Here is a 19,858-nt window from a genome sequence, read left to right on the forward strand (position 1 = left end):
TTTCTAAAGGTTTGATTCAGGGTAACATCACACTATTTAAAAAAATAACACAACACAAAAACAATAGTAAATTGATTAAAAACTGGCTAACTGATAGTTCTCAAAACATAACTGTTGATGGGGACTGTTGATTTTAATGGGTGATAGACACCTAGATGCTTTTGACAATGCCACTAGGTTCCTAAATACCTTTACATATCTTGCCCTTGATGCCGGACTTATTTGTATTTTTGTATATTTCTATCTAGACCAGTCTTATCATCAGAGTGTAAATAAACTTTAACTTTTACCTTTGTATCCCCCTACCTTTTGGAAAGTGTTTTACTTATTAAGGCCAGGGATTTCAAAGGAGGTAAAGACGTAGGCTGGGTTTACCAAAGGAACCTGAGAGAGTTTCAATAGAATTTTTGCACCTATGTCCCTTTGGCATCTTTGGAAGTCCCAGCCCTAATTAGAGCTGGTTGGAATTTTCATTGTAGAGGAAATTCCAATATTTTGAAATTGGTTTTTATCCCAAATCTGGATGAAAATTTAAAACGTGCTGATACAGACTAATACGGCTACCACTCTGAAACTTGTATTTAGCTGTGACATTCTGAACACCTTCCCCAGACCCGAAGAAGAGCTCTGTGTAAGCTTGGAAATTTGTCTCTCCCAACAACAGAAATTGGGCCAATACAAGATGTTGCTTCACCCATTGCTCGGAAAACCCCATCAAGGAGATGAGATACGGGCACGCCCAACAAAGGGGAAAACACTGACCACACTGTCTACCCAAACACTCAGCATCTCCCCAGGCAGGGGCACCAGAATGGAGATGGGGGTGGGGGGGAAGGGGGCCATGGCCCCATCACTTTTAAAAGTGGGAGGGCTATGTTCTCCCACTTTTTACTGGCCTTAAAGGTGAGCGATGGGGAGTGGGGAGGGGGCAGAGAGGAGCAAGCATGGTGAAGGGTCTTGGGGGGGAGAGGTGGCACGAGGGTGGGGCCTCGGAGGAAGAGGCCGTGTGGGGGTGAGGCCTTGGTTCAGGTGTCGGTGGCCCCCCCACTTCTAGGGAGCTTCCAGTGCTCCTGTACCCAGGCACTCCCACCTCATAAAGAAACAAATCAATCCACCAGTAAAAAAAAAACGAAAAAAAAACCCCTAAAATAAAATTTAAAAAATCTGAGAAAGAAGCAAGAACCAAACAACTGCACTGATACCACAATCATATTTTTTACCCTGAGGGGAAGAACAAAAAAAGGAATGGAGTCTCTGGCTCCTCACGGTCTACTAGGGGCTTTGCTATGGCTCCTGATTTTATGTGGAAGGTGCTCAGATATCATGGTAATGGGTACAGTGTGGAATCCTACGATAGACAGATAGATTAGATTAGATTAGATTAGATAGAACGAACTCCTGCAAGTCCTTCTTACATGGGATTATGGTTGGCACCTGACACAGGGTAGGATTCTGCACTTAAATAGTTCCCCTGTCTCTTTGTCATGTGCTAAAATTAAGACTTCCAGACCCACCAGCCATGTCCCCCGCCCCTCCCTCCGGCGCATCACTTGCAGACTCCCTATACAGCAAAAGACTTGTTCCATGCTGCAGGGCCTGTAGGTGAAAGGCAACAAAAGTCAGTCTTGATTTCTCTGAGTGATAGTCCTTCAGCAACGTAACAGGCACCTTTCTCAGGTAGGAGAGCTGCCATGAACAAAGAGCGATAGACGGCTATTGAGCAAGCCCAGACTTCTGCAGTCACCATGTCAACATCTACCCAGATAGCAAAACACAGAGTTCATGATCTGATGCTGCCATGTCCCACTCTATCACACCAGCAAACAGAAACCCAAAAGCCATCATACCCCAAGCAAAGTTTTGACCCCAAAAAAGGAGAAGAACCAGAGACTCCATGAAGTCCACTGGGTACTTTCTAATAGCTACTGATTTTATGTGGAAGGTACTCAGATAACATGGTGAGGGGTGGCAGTCTAAAAGCATGAGATAGACAGATTTTCATCTTACTTATACTGGTATAAACCTGGAAGAACTCCACTGACTTAAAAAGAAAAGGAGTACTTGTGGCACCTTAGAGACTAACCAATTTATTTGAGCATAAGCTTTCGTGAGCTACAGCTCACTTCATCGGATGCATACTATGGAAAGTGTAGAAGATCTTTTTATACACACAAAGCATGAAAAAACGGGTGTTTACCACTACAAAAGGTTTTCTCTCCTCCCACCCCACTCTGCTGCTCGTAATAGCTTATCTAAAGTGATCACTCTCCTTACAATGTGTATGATAATCAAGGTGAGCCATTTCCAGCACAAATCCAGGGTTTAACAAGAAGTCTGAGGGGAGGGGGGTGTAGGAAAAAACAAGGGGAAATAGTTTACCTTGCATAATGACTTAGCCACTCCCAGTCTCTATTCAAGCCTAAGTTAATTGTATCCAATTTGCAAATGAATTCCAAATCAACAGTTTCTCGTTGGAGTCTGGTTTTGAAGTTTTTTTGCTGTAATATCGCAACTTTCATGTCTGTAATCGCGTGACCAGAGAGATTGAAGTGTTCTCCGACTGGTTTATGAATGTTATAATTCTTGACATCTGATTTGTGTCCATTTATTCTTTTATGTAGAGACTGTCCAGTTTGACCAATGTACATGGCAGAGGGTCATTGCTGGCACATGATGGCATATATCACATTGGTGGATGTGCAGGTGAACGAGCCTCTGATAGTGTGGCTGATGTTATTAGGACCTATGGTGGTGTACCCTGAATAGATATGTGGACACAGTTGGCAACGGGCTTTGTTGCAAGGATAGGTTCCTGGGTTAATGGTTCTGTTGTGTGGTATGTGGTTGCTGGTGAGTATTTGCTTCAGGTTGGGGGGCTGTCTGTAGGCAAGGACTGGCCTGTCTCCCAAGATTTGTGAGAGTGTTGAGTCATCCTTCAGGATAGGTTGTAGATCCTTAATAATGCGTTGGAGGGGTTTTAGTTGGGGGCTGAAGGTGACGGCTAGTGGCGTTCTGTTATTTTCTTTGTTAGGCCTGTCCTGTAATAGGTGACTTCTGGGAACTCTTCTGGCTTAGTGGAGTTAGTGTGGATTTACCACTATACATACAGCATTTTGCATAAATAAATCACACACCATATTACGGGGACAGTAATGTCATCAGTTGATTGTATTTGCTAAAACAACACAGATAAAATCACGTTCATCAGAGAAACGCAGACATTTTATTCTTGTTGAATAACCTCCACCCAGTCAGTTTCCTCAGGGAAGCTTTGATTTCCTTGTTCTTTATGCTGTAGATGATCGGATTCATCACTGGCGGCAGCACGGAATAGAGAACAGCCACCACGAGATCCAGAGCTGACGGAGAGCTGGAGATGGGTTTCATGTAGGCAAAGACAACAGTGGAAAAAAACATGGAAATTACAATGAGATGAGGAAGGCATGTGGAGAAGGTTTTATGTCGGCCCTGCTCAGAGGGGATTCTCAATACCATGGTCAAGATCTGAACATATGTCACAATTATAAAAACAAAGCAACTTATGGTTAAACACACACCAAATTCAATATCCCCAACTTCACTGATGTACGAGTTAGAGCAGGCGAGTTTGAGTAGCTGGGGGATTTCACAGAAGAACTGATCCACCATGTTGCCTCCACAGAAGGTTATCGAAAACGTGTTCCCGGTATGCAATGAAGCAGAGAGAATTACACTGATCCAGGCACTGGCTGCCATTTGGACACAAGCTTTCCTGTTCATTATAGTCTCATAGTGCAGTGGTTTGCAGATGGCAACGTATCGATCGTACGCCATGATGGTGAGTAAGGTGAAGTCGGCTACAGCAAAGAAGATGAGGAAAAAGACTTGGGCGACACATCCAGCATAGGAAATGGACCTGGTATTCATAAGGGAATTGGCCATAGATTTGGGGATGGTGACAGAGATGGAGCTGAAGTCTAGGATGGACAAACTCATCAGGAAGAAGTACATGGGGGTGTGAAGGTGGTGGTCAAGAGCTATGACTATGATGCTGAGAAGATTCCCTGTCAGGGCTGCCAGGTAAAGCACTAGAAACACCATGAAGTGCAAAATCTGCAGCTCTCGAACATCAGAGAATCCCAGGAGAAGGAACTCGGTCACGGTGGTTTGGTTGGACATTTTCTTTCTTAGTTCATCGTGTGATGGCTGTGGAGGGAAGGAGAAGAGCAATGTTCAGGGTTATAGTGAGAGAGGGAATGACTCTGATTCCCCTCTCCATGATATCTCATGGTGTGAATGTCAAAGATGCACAGCACTTGTCACGTCCATTGACTGGAGTAGTGAGGGCTCCTCACCGCTCACAACCAGAGCACTACTCTGGTGCGTTATGACAGGAGTGTAAATTGGCATTGCTCCCTTAAAGTCACTGGAGCTGGGTCAGTTTACACCATCTGAGGATCTGGCCCAAGATGTGGCTTGATCAAATGCAGGATGAAAGATGGAACAAAGTACAACCCAAATCCAACAATCTGAGCCAAAATTATGCCCCTATTGCTATAGACAGCAGGCTCACAACTTGGCCAACTAAAATACTAAAATGCCAGCACAGTCTGATTCCCACTTAACTGAGAAACACAGCACAGAATCACCCAGCTTCCCGCATGGCAGCTTTTCTGTGATGATTCCACCCCAACATCCCACATACCGCCTGATTCCTTACTTATACAATGATTTATGGCACCAGATCCCAGCTGCACTCCCATTGCTGGGTGATGATGGGCTGGTCGCATCGCTCAGTTGCTGCTAGGTTGCGTGGTTCCCCCCTGTGACTTTATTTCTGTGCTGTGTGAGTCAGGAGACTTCAGTTCTAGTCTTTCCTCTGTCACTTTGTGACCATGGAGCAGTCACTGCTGCCTCTCTTTCCTCCCCTTCCCTTTGTCTGTCTTGTGTACTTTGAATGTGAACTCTTTTGGGGATGGATTGTGTCTTCCTATGTACATGTTCTGTGCACATGTTGACAGTATTTTTGTTTAGCAGGCAGCAGTGTGGGACAGAGGCTATGATGGTAGAAGTGGAGATTTGGGTTCTAGTTCCATCAACCTCCTGCCTGTCCTTGGGTAGGATAAAGAGAGACAGGCTTTGTCTGGGAGCTTCGACTCTCAGGGCTTTAGTTTAGAGAGGTTAGTATGTTTAAAACACATTCTCTGGGCGACCAACTTTGCTACTTACTCAGTTTTACCATCCTGCAGCTACCCCTTTGAAACAGACAAACACGGTTGCAATAGAGGGAATGGGGTTGTAAATTATGGTGTTATTGGACAATATTCATGTTCCCCACCCTGGTGAAAAGCTAAGTTTCCAGGTAGGAGTAGTCAGACAATTTCTACTTTATTTCAAAGGAAAATTCAGTTTTCAGTTAATATATTTTCATGGAAAGTTTCTGAAATCCATAAAAATGAAAACATTTTTTGGTTATGCCTAAAAATTTTCAGGTTCCAACAGTTTTCGGCTGAAACTGTTTGGTTCTCACAACCTCAATGAAAAGTCAATTTTTTCTGGTGGAAAAAAAAATCTGATCATCTCTATATATCTGCATAATTTGATAGTAAATGTCTTAAAGAGTTCTAATTGCAATTCATATTTCTGATATTAAATTTGCCCCATATATGAATACTCTAACATATTTAATTGAAATAGAAAACTTACTTTGTTGGTCTTTATTCCAATTTGTGATGCATTTGATCTGACTGTGTTAGAAATCATTGGTCATTATCTATCTATCTATCTGTTCACCCGCTGCCAGGATTCTTTGGTTCTCTCTCTCTCTCTCATGCCCCCATCACTGTAGTATCCACCAGCTGTGTCGCATCCCTTTGTTGGATGTCCTTGTTGTGGGGGTCTCTCTGCAGTTCCTAGCACAGATGGGCGCTCCCTGCTTCCCTCCTAGGGCAGGCTTGGGTGAAAGGTGATGGACTAAATGGGATCAGGGACTGAAAGACAATCCCAGCTCTCGAGCTGATCCTGGTTTGTGCCGGCTTCAAACAAGGTCACAGCCCAAGATATCCCTGCTCTGGGGCTAAATAGCTGAATCTGGTCTCCAGGGCTGTGAGCCCAGCTCTGCTCTCACCTCAGGACCAAACCATCCTGACAACCTGCCCTAGTTGACCCTAACCCCCCAGAGGGGGAACAGCACCTGCCCTGCATCTCACATGATGACAGCACCTCTTGAAGGACCTTTAGCTAAAAACAAGGCAGGGCTGGATCACAAAGGGGGTCCCCACAGGATGGCAAAATAAAACATATATTTGTAGCACAGACATGGGCTCTACAATAGCTAAGAGCCTCTTGGCACCAGAGTCTCAGTTGGCCTGGAATAGCCTGTTCCTTCATTAACTCCACATAGTCACCTCTAGGGGAGCAGAGATGTTTTTCTCCTGCATTGCACCAGCAGCTCTTGGGGTGCAGCCACCAGAGGAACCCACAGCTCAGGCTGCCCTGGCTGCTTCAAGTTCCTCACTAAGAGACAAACACTAAAAACTAAGGACCAGGTCCTGAGCTGGTGTAAATTGATACACTTCCATTGACTTCAGAGTAGCGCGGGCTATTTACACCACTTGGGGATCTTACTCATTGACTTCCAGGGAGCTACATCCATTTACACCAGCTGGGGATCTGGCCCATGACGCAGTTTCCAACCCATATCCTTTGCCTGTGAAACTGAACCAAAGAAGAGTCAAACATTCGTAACCAGTCTCCTCTTTCCTAGCTCTTTGTCCACTGGGATGAATTACAAGTGTAACTTGTAAGGGTGACAGAGCGATTCATTCCCACTTGGGACAGAACTGGGGACAGTGTTGTGGAGATTTTCTGCATCTGATCTTCAACTTTTATTGGGATGAATAGCCCAGGTCTTTTCCTTTCTTTCTTTCTTTCTTTCTTTCTTTCTTTCTTTCTTTCTTTCTTTCTTTCTTTCTTTCTTTCTTTCTTTCTTTCTTTCTCAGTCGTAACATTGTTTTCCTTCCGGCAGACAACATTAAAATAAAAGGCTCCTTTGGCTGCAGATGCACTGTTTAAAAATGTGTAATTTATACGAGACATTCATGTCAGAGAAACTGATGAAATACAAAGAGCCAAAGAGTAGAAATCAGCCCGAGACCTGTTGGAATCAATGGTTCCGATCCTCAGCAAGTTCAAATCAGGGTAGCTCCACTGAAGTGGATGGGTCAGTGTCCCAGTTTCTGTAAATCACCTCTAGCTGCCTTGGACTCAAAGAGTCCAGATCCCCAAACAGCTGTTGTGTAAATCAGCCCTAGCCCCACTGAAGTCAATTAGACCAGTTCCTCAGCGAATGTAAATTGGCAGAGTGCTATGGAACTCGGCCAGGTTACATGAGCTAAATATCAGTGCCGTGATGTCGAGTTTTTTTGCTTGTTCCTGTCTCTGAGATTCTCGTTGCTGAACATCACAATCCCATCTCAATGCTCCTGGAATATTCCAATAGCAGGGTTCATAGAAACGTGCAAGATGGATACCCAACCAGTGAATGAACTGGTGAATATTATTACCATCACAGCAACGCCCTTCTAGTTAAGGTTGCATCATGACTTCTGTTTAAAGGTCCTCCTTTCTTAAAAAAAAAAAGAAAAGGAAAAAACAGAAGACATGCTTAGTCAGATTCTTTTGAAATTTAATGTGCCTTAGGAGGGTGCAGGGTAGGATTAGTGACCTAAATGTGGGGTCATCTGAGAGAGGGTTGTGGAGATATGAGCCCAGTTACAAGTTTCTAGGTTTTGTTTATTTTGCTCAAAGCTAGAGATCGAACTATTGATGTGAGGCAGGTCAAAATGGTCTCAATCTGTCTCATTTTACCCAAGGTAGTGCACGGCCCCCACTAAATCTTGGGGGACCCGAAATGAGAATGGAATTTAAGAAAGTCTGCGTGTTGGATTGTGCGCTTGTGCCAATGCAGAAGGAGGGCTAGCGGATTTCCATTCCCACCATTTTGTATGGTTTAAAGCTCAGTTTCTGGAAGTGCACTAGAAGCTGAATGGTTACTCGGAAAGCTTTGAAATTTGGGTACCTCAGGCAGGCCCGGGGTAGATTCGCGTTCCAAATTTGTTGTCATTTGACCAAGGGCTTCCGGAGTTATAAGCCCCTCCATAACTTCCAGTTTCCTTCTGCTGCCTTGTATTGTTAAACTGCGAGGTACGAATGATGGGATCAATCACAGACCTCATTGAGATTGACGGCTGTGAATTCATCCTTCAATTAACATAACTAACAATAAGTTAACCAAAAGCCCCCACCTTAAGCTTTGTCTACACTACCAATTTTGTTGGTCGGGATGTGAAAAAACCACCCCGACCAACAAAAGTTTGACCGTCACAAGCAGTAAAGGTAGTAAGGTCCGAAGGGTAGACAAGGCGGTGAAGGTAAAAGCTGTAAGGTCCATAGTGTCGACATGGCCTAACTCTGTTGAGTTACTCACTGGGTGAGTAAGAGGAGAAACAGCTCCATTTACTCGACTAGAGTTACTCTTTATTTACACCAGGCTGAGGGAGAGAAGAATGAGTCTCACTGATCAAGACTAGGCCTTCCCTGCTATGTAAGAGCTGAGGGTTGTGTGGCTGACAGAAGAAGACTATTTCTATCAGGAAATTGCAAATTAATTTGAGATGGGCCCAGCTCAGACACTGGGCTCTTTCTTGGGATCCTCACTTCCCCAAAGCTCAGGTGAGGGGGCTTAGGATCTGAGGTTCTGGTTCCACACTAAAGCCCATCCCTGCAGAACCCACCTTTACTTTGACTGGCAACAATTGGCTCCTTTGATGGCTATCGCAATTTCCATGGAGCGACCATGTAGTGAAGGGGACTGGGAGCCCGATCTACCCTCTCCCATTTTGAGATGATCTCTTCAGGTCCGGGCTGGTCCGTGGTCTCTGCTGAGGCTGCTCACAGGGGATTAACGCGTTCTACTTTGGATGGATGAGATGTTTGGTGGGTGCTTTCATGTCGTGTCCAAGGAGATGAGGCACAAAACCAATTTTTCACAGCACTCGGAAGGGGAGGACACTGGGGCACTGCTCACTGGGGCTGGGTTGAATAGGTGACCTAGACATGAAAGCAGCTGCTTCATCTGTTATCTCCCAAGCCAGCATTTCCCATCCTGCGCCGAGATGGCTATAGCATTCATGTGGACATGGGGTGTGAACGGAGACCTCCTCTCCTTTCATGTGTCCAGTGCTGGAAGCGAAGACCAGGGACTGTTCTGCTCTCTAAAGATGGCTTTTCCGGGAACAGAGAGACAAGGTGGGCGAGGTAATATCTAGTGAGTAGAAAACAGCTCAACAGAATGGTCACCATGTATCCTGGGTACTAATTGCTGATTTCCATGGAGAGGCCCCAGGAATGGGCTTGGCCCTCTGGGGGGACCTGTAACCAACTCTGCAGCATCCTGCACAATTAGAGCAGAAGCAAGGGGGTGTGGGTACTGCAGAATCTGGAACAATACATGGACACTTGCTCCAGGATGTGAGCTATGACAGGGATTTTCAGAGTGGTTTCAGGGAAACAGGTGCCCAATGCCCATTGTCTGCACAATGGGAGTTAGATGCTTAACTCTCTTAGGGTATGTCTACACTACGAAATAAGGTCGATTTTATAGAAGTCCATTTTTAGAAACTGATTTTATTCAGTCGATCGCGTATATCCCCACTAAGCGCATTAAGTCGGCGGAGTGTGTCGTCAATATCGTGGCTTGCATTGATTTACAGAGCAGTGCACTGTGAGTAGCTATCCCACAGTTCCTGCAGTCTCCGCTGCCCATTGGAATTCTGGGTTAAGCTCCCAATGCCTGATGGGGCACAAACATTGTCGCACATGATTCTGGGTACATGTCGTTAGGACCACCCCCCCTTCCCTCCTTCTGTGATAGCAACGGCAGAGAATCGTTTTGCGCCTTTTTTCCTGGGTTATCCATGCAGACGCCATACCACGGCAAGCCTGGAGCCCGCTCAGCTCACCGTATGTCTCCTGGGTGCTGCTGGCAGACGCGGTACTGCATTGCTACACAGCAGCAGCTCCTTGCCTTCACGGCAGACGGTGCAGTAGGATTGGTAGCCGGCGTACATCTCCTGGGTGCTCCTGGCAGACCTTGGTGAGGTCGATTGGGGCGCCTGGACAGACATGGCGCTTCTCCTCTTAGAGCACCGAATGGGAGCCAGAGACTCCAGGTCATTCTCTTCTTTAGGTTTTGTCTCATGGAGATTCAGTCCTGCCTGGAATATCATGCGAGCTGGAGGCTTCTGCCTCAGGCAGCTCTCCCAGCCCGCAGCACCGCACGGTCACATCTACCCAGCTATAATGATTTAGACCAACTGAGAACCTCTCCCTTCACTTTTAAGAAACCTGTGTAACCCTTCTGCCAGTTGGAGTCGGCAGCAACAAGGGCCGGGTTCAATATCTTGGGGGTCTTTTTCAACAATGCAACATAACACCGACTTGAGCTCCCAACTAGTAACTTGGCACAATTACACATCCCCCGTTGGGCACCTCTAGAGATAACACTTCCCCTCTCACAAGCACAGAGTCCGAGTGTAGAAAAGAAACTTTTAATAAAAAGGGGGAAAGTAAGCTGGTATTAACTTGGGAAAACACTGCAAGCAGGATTCATAACATAAACCATGAGCAAAACATGCACCCCAGAGTATGTTGGGCTTTGTCCTTTTGCCTCAGGTTCTTAAGTCCAGCAACCAAAAGTTCCTGTAACGTGCCCTTCCCTTCTCCGCACCACACTCACAGCTGTTGTCCTTGGTCAGCGAAGACCCAGAGTTCAGAGGTGCATCTGTGGCATTCACAGCCCACCCTGGTGGACGGAGAGAAAGGCACCTTGCTCTCTCCACTGTCCAGACATTTGCTCTGGCCTCTACCAGCCATCCTGCACACATCCACCCACCCACCTCCACTGGCCTTTGGCACCCATGTCCCCTGCTTAGCAAGTGCAGTTTACTTGACGGTGAGTTCCTCAGTCAGGGCATGTCAAGCACAGTTCTGCTGCCCTTGATTCACACAAGAAGGATACACAAACCCTTTATTACCCCTGCCCCAATAACAAAGTGTCTTGTGATCCAACACCAGCCAAAAGTCATCATTTGGGCAAAGCATTCCCATCATGCTATGTGCCTAGGCAGAGTGGGAGTGTGTGATGGTGTTCCCCGGGCTGCAACCTGGGACTGTGGGATGGCTGTGGCTCCTGAATTCACTAGCCTGGTGTGTCTCTCACAATGCTCTGCTAGCGACTAACAGCAAACCCCTCCAGGTGCTATCACTCAGTCCAGAAGCATGTGAAGCCCCACACCCAGCTAGATTGCATGAATGCTCCCAGATCCACTCGTGAATCACACAAAGAAAGGCACCAGCCAGATGCCCCCAGCTCCCAGCCTTGTACCTCAGAAATATACCATCTTGCATTGCTCAAGGCATTTAGGCACCTACCAATGGAGACAGGCACCTAGGGAGATTAATCAAAGCTCCTAAGTAAGCCAGGTGGCTAGATCCCATGGACGTTCAATGGGAGTTAGGCACCTAACCTGCTTAGGTGCTCTTGTAAATCCCACTGGGCACCTATTAGAATAGGTAGGTGCCTAAACCCCTTTATAATCTGTGCCCTGTATCTATCTTCTCAAGTTCTAAGGCCTGGGCTTCACCTGAACTTCAGAAACATTACACCTATCATTTGCAAAAGAGCCTATTGGAGCAAACCTTGGGTTTCTACAACTGATACACCACCATCTGCATCCCTCTGCAATAGCAACCACAGTGGACTTTATCCAGGGACATGTAGGTGCTTACAGGGTTAGGCAGCAGCTGAGCAGAGCTTTTGAGGGTGTAAATTTTGGACTTAGGCACCTAAATGCTTTTGCGGATTTAGCCCTTGGCTCCTGCTCAGTGGGGCTGGGTTTGGACAGGTGACTTAGAGGTGAAAGCAGCAACTTCATCTCTTATCTCCCAAGCCAGCCTGTCCCATCCTGCTCGACAATGTTTGTAGCTTCCACATGGAAATGGGGTGTGAACTGAGACCTCAGCTCCTCTCAAATGTTCAGGGGCCGAATGCTCTCTATAGTTGCCTTATTGGGGCACAATCTATTCCCAGGCCCTGCCGCAGCGTGGTGCACCAAGCATGGTGTGCCAGGGACATAACATCAGCCCAGGGATTCAGTTACTGAGAGCAACCAAAGCAATCAGACCAAGTGGGGCATCCCTAGGAAACCCCTGTGAGGAGCACAGAGCTGTGATTATCCCCAGGGGGCACTAGCAGGGGAGAGAGTAGAAAACAGCTCAGCAGAAGGGACCCAATGTATCCTGGGTGCAAAATCACCGATTTCCCTGGAGAGACCCCTGGAGGAATGGGCTTGGCCCTCTGGAGGAACCAGTGACTGACTCTCCAGCATCCTGTGCAATTAGAGCAGACACAAGGGGCTGTGGGTGCTGCAGAATCTGGAACCATACAGTGAACTTTCACTGAGGGCCATGAGCTGTGACAGGGCTTTTCAGAGTGGCTTCAGGGAATTACGTGCCCAGCTCCCATTGACTGCACAATGGGAGTTAGGCAACTAATGTCCTTAGACCCCTTTGAATATCCCAGACTTAATATACAGAGATTTCTGTCTTGTCCCTTTGTATCCTAATTTTCTTTGCACCACACTAACCCTCAGTGGCCAGATGATTAGCCAAGGTTCTGAAGTCTGACATTTTTCAGTAGTACGTATAGAAGCCCAGGTGGCAGCTGTGCGATCTTCCCTCGCTCCCCATTCCCCGGACGTGTGCTTCTCCCCTGCCGTGGAGGGACCCTTGCTATATAGGACAGAGGATTCCTTTCTGCATACTTCTGGACCTCTCTATAGTAATGGAGCACAAGGATGCAAATCTATTTCCAGTAATGATGATGTTTGTGTGTTGGGGACACGTCTTCTAGGAACCGCACAAAGACCCCCAGTCCATTTCTTAAGGCCACCATGAAGCCATCACAAGGCACAAACTTTGATGCTTATGCCAATATAGTCACTCGCGGCCTAGCGGGGGAATGGTCCCTGTGCACCCCTAGGAAGTGATGAAGGCAAGGCTGGATGTTGAACACTGCAAAGCTCAGGGATGGATGTTTCTGTTTGGCCAATGATGAAGAGAGGGGCCATTTGTAAAATCTGACAATAGATCATTTTCCACTTGACAAAGCCCTCAGCTGGCATTTTCAAAGAGGCCTCATTTTCAAAGCTACCCAGCTACCACTGACTGTCAGCTATCCAATGAATATCAGCCTTTCTCGTGTACCCTGCTGGGACCAGATTGTTCTGCATGATCTAGAGGTGCGGTGGTCCCTATCTCAGCTGAGATGGGAGCAGCCTTATATTTTAAAACCTCAAACTCATGAGTCTTTGGTCCTGGGGTCTGTGTCTGGCTCATTTTAAAGGGACAGGGCCATTTGTAGAACCCATGTCTGGATATGGCTGCAGTTTACAAAGCCCTTCAGTGTTACGAAGGGCTCAAAAATATGGTTTTTGGATCTGTCTTCAGTCTTCTGGGATGATATTGTTAAAGCCTCTTCGGGGATATCAGACACTCAGAGCTAGATTCACAGAAGGAATTAGGGCCTGATTTTTTAAGGTATTTAAGCATCTAGTAGGACTTTCAAAACACCCTTTGATTTCAATTGGATTTAGGTACCTAAATGCTTTTGAAAATCCCACCAGGCACCTAAATACCTTTAAAAATCTTACCTTTAGGTATTCTAACGATGAGCATTGCAGCACCTAACATTTAGGCACTTAGAAAATCCCCATGATTCCTAAAGCTTGTGTTCGGAGCCCAGGCTCCCTGTTCAATGACAGGAGAGGTAAACACCTAAATGGGATCCACAGTTGCCAGCAGGCAGTGGGGAGGTGCCTAACCTGACCACTGGGAGATGATGACTAGACGCGGGTGTGCCAAGCTCCACCCCCTCACAGAGATAGTTGCCTATGTCGAACTGTTGGGTGGCGCCTATCCCTGCTTGTGATGCATACCTGGGAACCCTCTCCTTGGGTCAGGCACCTCTGGTGTTTTGTGTGAGAAGGAGAAGGCCCTCCTGTTTAACTTTTAGCCCAGTGGTTAGGGTACTTACCTGGCCATGGGGAAACCCCCAGTTCAAGTCCCCCCTCTGCCTGAGGAGGAGAAGGGATTTGAAGGGGGATCTGCCACCTTTTGGGTGAGTGTCCTAATCACTGGGCTGTGGGATATTCCGATGTGGGGCTCCCTCAACCTCTCCTGTTCAAGCTGTTCCACTTTGGATTAAATCATTAAAGAATCATTGGGTCAGAGAGGGAGAGAGAGCACATGAGAATTACCCTGTAGCCTGGTGGCCAAAGCACTCACCTGGGAGACCCCGTGTCCACACCCCCTGCTCCAATAACTCTTTAATTATTTTTCCAGACTGGAACAGCTTCAACTGGAGTGACTGTGGGAGCCTCACATCAGAATACCCCTAACACTGATGACATGGGCAGTGGCACAGCATCCTTTCTCTGTGCAAGTCCTTGTCAATGTTGATCTCTCCCTCTCTACTCCATTCATCGGTGTGGTGCCGAAAGTCACTGACACGTCAGGTCCCAGAATCCTAATTTTTGAAAGAAGCCAGACGGGGAGAGTAATTCCAATGCACCAATTGCAGGGCTTTATTTGACTGGGAAAGGAGAGAAATGGAAAGAGTGTCAGGGTCTGACATCAGTTTGGGGTTATCCTTGAGCCCTATCCATATCCCTAACCCATATTTAACGGGGACTTAAACATGAGTTTACCTTTAAACCTTCAATGGGGCCACTCATATGGTTAAAGTTAAGAACGTGCTGAAGTGGCTGCGGAATCAGGACCATTGTACAGAATATTCAAAGGAAATGAGTTTTAAATTCATAATCATGAGTGTTTGGACCAGATCCTCAGCTGGTGTAAATTCTCAGAGATCTATTGACTTCAATAGAGCTATGCCAATTTAAATCAGCTGAGCATTGGCCTGAGGCCCGGCATGACTAAGCCTTGTCTGGGATGATTTAGTTGGTGTTGATCCTGCTTTGAGCAGGGGATTGGACTAGATGGCCTCCTGAGGTCTCTTCCAACCCGTCTGTGATACTTCCAAGCAAACCAGAGTATGCTAAAAATATATCCGGTCAAAACAGCTCAAAGTTCAAACACTAAGTGCGTTAGGATGAGCTGTTTGTAAATGAGCGATGGAGTAAGATATAGTCATACAAAATCTTTGCGAAATAATGTGTAATAAGGAGTACTTATAAGAAAATCATGATCTGGACATAGACAATCATTAACAGGAAAAGAAGCACAATAATTTGCACAAAAATTTCCATAGATTATTCATTATCTAGTGTGACAGGGTCGAGCCAGATGGCTACAGGAGAGTAGTAGAAGGCAGATATATTAGCCCCAGGTTAAGTAGGTCCCTTTCCCCTGGGTAAGGTAACAGGGAAGGGTTTTTTTTTTTTTTTGAAACAGAAAAGAAGTTTATTGGTAACACTTACAAAATTACCAAAGGAAACAAAACAACTATGCAACAAAACAACGCAAACAGAAGGTATAACACAGCAGCTTTCAGGAGGGAGAAGTGTTCAGGCTAGCCTGGGCCCAGAGCAGGAGGGCTTCCTCGACACTTGTGGTCTTCCACCCCCTCGAGTTACCTAGTGCCGCGCCCAGTGTCACCGATCCTCCCTCTTCTGAGAGTGCCCGGTAAGATGGGCACGGCTGCGGGGTGGGTGGTTTAGGGATAGGGGTGGGGTAGACACCCATGTATTAGTGGACCCCTCCTAGATGACAGGAATGATGGTATCCACAGTGGCAACGGCTGGGGCTGGCATCTCTCGCTCTTCCCCTCAATCAAAGGGTCAGACGGAGGGAACCGGATGGGGTCACCGAGCAGAGAACCCCGGACAGCGTCCACCGCTCCTCGAAAGCATCAAGGGAGTCGGTGGACGCCGCCCAGAGGAACTCCGCCCGGATACGTGAATGTACTGAGGATCGGAAGAAGGCCCCACAATCGCAGGACGTTTCATGGGCCAACCTCCTCTCTCTGGTTTTATAAATGGCTGTTTTAGCCAAGGCTAGGAGGAGGTTGACCAGAAGATCCCGCGACTTTGTGGGGCCATGGATGGGAAGTGTATAGATAAAAAGGTGAGGGGAGAAATGAAGCCAGAAGCGTAATAAAATATTTGTGAGGAGCCGGAAAAGGGGCTGCAATCTGGCACACTCTAAATATACGTGCGCCAGGGTTTCCCTCACATTACAGAAAGGACAAGTGTCCGGGATGGGGGTAAACCGTGTCAGAAACACGCCCGTACTCACAGCTCCATGAAGGAGCCGCCAACTGATGTCCCCGATGGGCCTCGGGACCAAGGTGGAATACAGGCTGGCCCACCGAGGTTGCTCACCCTCCAAAGGTGGCAGGAGGTCCCGCCACTTTGTATCGGGGTGGGACACCAGGGTGTGGGAGTGAAGGGTGTGAAGGGTGTATATAAATATTTCCGTGGTGCAATTTGAAAACTAACCGGCTGCAGTTCGTGCAGCCGGCTTGCAGTGAAAGGGTGAGGGGTTTGTTGGGATCTACGAGGTAGGGGCCCGATGGAAAGGTCCGGCGGGCCTGGGGTAAAAGATGGGCGGGGTGCGCCCTCGCACAAGGCTCGGCTAACATAAGCCGGGGGGTCAAGGCAGCCTTCACCTCCTGAAGTACGCGCCGGGGGGTACGGGGGCTGGAGAGCCCCATGCGCCGAGCGAGCGTCAGGGGATCCGGCCAGTCTCTCCGGTCGTAGTCCAGGAGGTCTCCGACCCTCGTGACTTCAGCCAGGACCAAGCTCTGGCGCACCGAGCGGGACTCCGCCACCTGCACACGGAGCTGGGGGTTGTGTAGCAGGGGCTCCGTGAGGAGATCTGCTCCCACGGTGGCCGCCACGGACCTGGTTGTTAGAAACAGTTTCCAGGTCCGGAGGAGGTCCTGGTAGGAGACCGGCAGCCCGGAGAGGTCTCGCGGAAAACCCCTCGGAGAAAGGTAAAAGAGCTGCCGGTCGTATCGAAGCCCTTGGAAGCGGCGCAGGAAGGCGTGCGCCAGTATGCTCCACGCCGAACTACTTGCACTATAAAAGAGCCTCTGCAGGGCCTGGAGGCGGAAAACGCGGACCTGAGTGTACAGACACTTCAGGCCCTGCCCTCCTTCCTTCAGGGGTAGATGAAGAACCCCAACAGGGGCCCAGTGCATTCCTGACCAGAAGAACTCTAGAATCAATCTCCGGAGGTGGGTCAGGAAACCCGGGGCCGGGGCCAGGGTGTTGAGCCAGTACCAGAGCGTGGACAGGACTAGTTGGTTAAGCATCAGTGCTCTCCCTCGGAGGGAGAGACATCGGAGTAGCCCCGTCCATTTCCGGATCCGCTCTATCACCCCGCCCTCTAAATTTTGCCAGTTCTCCGGCGGGGAAGGGTGCATGGCGGAAAGGTAAACGCCGAGATAGAGCAGTGGACCCACGCTCCACTGGATGGTCTGAAGCGCGGGTGGGAGGGAGCTCACCTGCCGCCAGTCCCCCACTGCCAAGCCAGAGCTCTTGACCCAGTTGACTCGGGCGGAGGAGGCTGCCGAATAGATGGCTTGGCATGCCTCCACTCGCGCCAAGTCGCCCGGGTCCTGGACCACGAGGAGTACGTCATCGGCGTACGCCGACAGGACCAGCCGCAGCTCCGGCTCCCGCAGCACCAACCCTGTCATCCTCCTGCGGAGGAGACAGAGGAAAGGCTCGATCGCCAGAGCGTACAACTGGCCCGAGAGGGGGCACCCCTGCCGCACTCCTCGCCCGAAGCTGACCGGTTCAGTCAGGGTCCAGTTGAGCCTAACCAAACACTCCGCGGAGGCATACAGCACCTGGAGAAAACTCACAAACTGAGGTCCAAATCCAAACGCCTGCAGAGTGCTCAGGAGGTACCCATGGTCTACTCTATCGAACTCTTTCTCCTGGTCAAGAGACAGGAGGGCGAACGACAGACCATCTCTCCGCCCGAGTTCCAAAAGGTCTCGGACTAGAAAGAGGTTGTCAAAAATGCTGCGACCCGGGACAGTATAGGTCTGGTCTGGGTGGATCACATCCGCCATCACAGACCCTAGCCGCAGCGAGATTGCTTTCGCTACGATTTTGTAATCCGTGCTAAGGAGTGAGACAGGACGCCAGTTTCGTAGATTGAGGAGGTTCCCCCTCTTCGGCAGCAAGGAGAGCACTGCTCGCCTGCACGACAGAGGGAGGACCTTGCTCTGCAAGGACTCAGCCCAGACGGTGACTAGGTCTGGGCCAAGAATGTCCCAGAACGCGCGGTAAAACTCCACGGTCAGCCCGTCCATGCCCGGAGATTTATTGGTGGGCATGCGACGGAGGGCTTCCGAGAACTCGGCCAGGGTGAGAGGTAGCTCTAGTCGGTCTCGGTCGCCCACGCAGACTGTGGGGAGTTCCTCCCAGAGCACCCCGCAAGCGCCAGGATCGGTCAGGTCTGGGGAGAAAAGGCTTGTGTAGAAGTCAAGGGCCCTCCCACACATCTCCTCCGGATCCGTGAGGGGGGTGCCATCTTCCTCAAGAAGGCAGGTGACGTGTTTCTTGGCCCCCCTCATTTTCTCCAGGGCATAGAAGAAGCGGGAGCCGCGGTCCATCTCCCGAAGGAGGCGGATGCGGGACCGAATGAAGGCACCTCGGGCCCAGTGGTCCTCGAGGGCCCGGAGCTCCTCCCGCCTCTCCCGGCACACTCCGCAGAGGGACGGGTCCTCGGGATTAGCGGCCAGGCGCCTCTCCATCTCTAAGACCTTCCGTTCCAACTGCTCTATCGCCGCATTTCGCCGTCGGCTGGTGCCCCGAGTGTAGTCACGGCAGAAGAGCTTGGCGCGCACCTTCCCGAGATCCCACCATCGCCGCACCGAGGGAAAGGCACGCCACTGCTCTCGCCAGGCCAGCCAAAACTCCCGGAAGGACATCACAAAGCTCTCGTCCTCCAACAGGCTGTTATTAAAGTGCCAATAGGCCGGCCCCGGTCTCTCTGCACGGAGGGAGATCATTACGGTGACTAAATGATGATCGGAAAATGGGGCCGGCCGAATGGCGGAGGAGTGGGCCTGTGAAAGATGGAAACGGGATAAGTAAATACGGTCCAACCGAGAGTGGTGTGACCGATGGGCCTCCCTCCGGACAAAGGTGAACGTGGAGGTGTCATCTGGGTGATGGTCACGCCAGACGTCCACTAGGGAGTGATGTTCAACTATCCCTTGGAGAATATTCGCGGCGGCCGGGCTCGGTTCGGCCCCTGAGTGGTCCCGTTCCTCAAGGGTGGTGTTAAAGTCCCCTCCCAGGACCAGGCACTCGTGCGAATCCAGGGTGCCGAGAAAGTCGGACACCCGCTGATAAAATTGTGGCCGCCTGGAGCTCGTTTGCGGGGCATAGATGTTAACAAGATTGACCACGAGCCCCTCCATACAGACTTGAAGGTGCAGCAGGTGGCCCGGCACGGCCTCATTGACCCCTAGCACCTCAGGCCGTAGGTTGGGGGAGAACAGGGTTGCCACTCCAGCTTGCCAGGTCGCGAAGTGGCTAAAGTATACCCCGTCCCCCCACTCCAGCCGCCACCTGTCCTCGGCGGCCGGGTCCGTATGGGTCTCCTGCAGGAAAACTACAGAGTACCCCCCTTCCCGAAGGTAAGAGAGCACCTGGGACCTGCGGAGAGCCATCCTACAGCCCCTGGTATTCAGGGTCGCAATAATAAGAGGCGTCATGCGGAGGGCTGGGGGGGTGGGGGTTTCGTGTTGGCGGGGGTGTTCAGGGCCCCTGGT

At 49.2% G+C, this 19,858-nt stretch overlaps 1 protein-coding gene across 1 annotated transcript; it reads right to left on the reverse strand.

Annotated features, from left to right (window-relative positions):
* Positions 1-3,204: 3,204 nt before the first annotated feature.
* LOC144278273 (olfactory receptor 14A16-like) lies at positions 3,205-4,158 on the reverse strand. Its single transcript, XM_077839517.1, has one exon. The coding sequence runs from the start codon at positions 4,156-4,158 to the stop codon at positions 3,205-3,207; it is 954 nt and encodes a 317-aa protein (XP_077695643.1).
* Between the last annotated feature and the right edge of the window lie 15,700 nt (positions 4,159-19,858).

The sequence above is a fragment of the Eretmochelys imbricata genome, chromosome 21, assembly GCF_965152235.1.
Source record: "Eretmochelys imbricata isolate rEreImb1 chromosome 21, rEreImb1.hap1, whole genome shotgun sequence".
NCBI classification, from domain to species: Eukaryota; Metazoa; Chordata; order Testudines; family Cheloniidae; genus Eretmochelys; species Eretmochelys imbricata.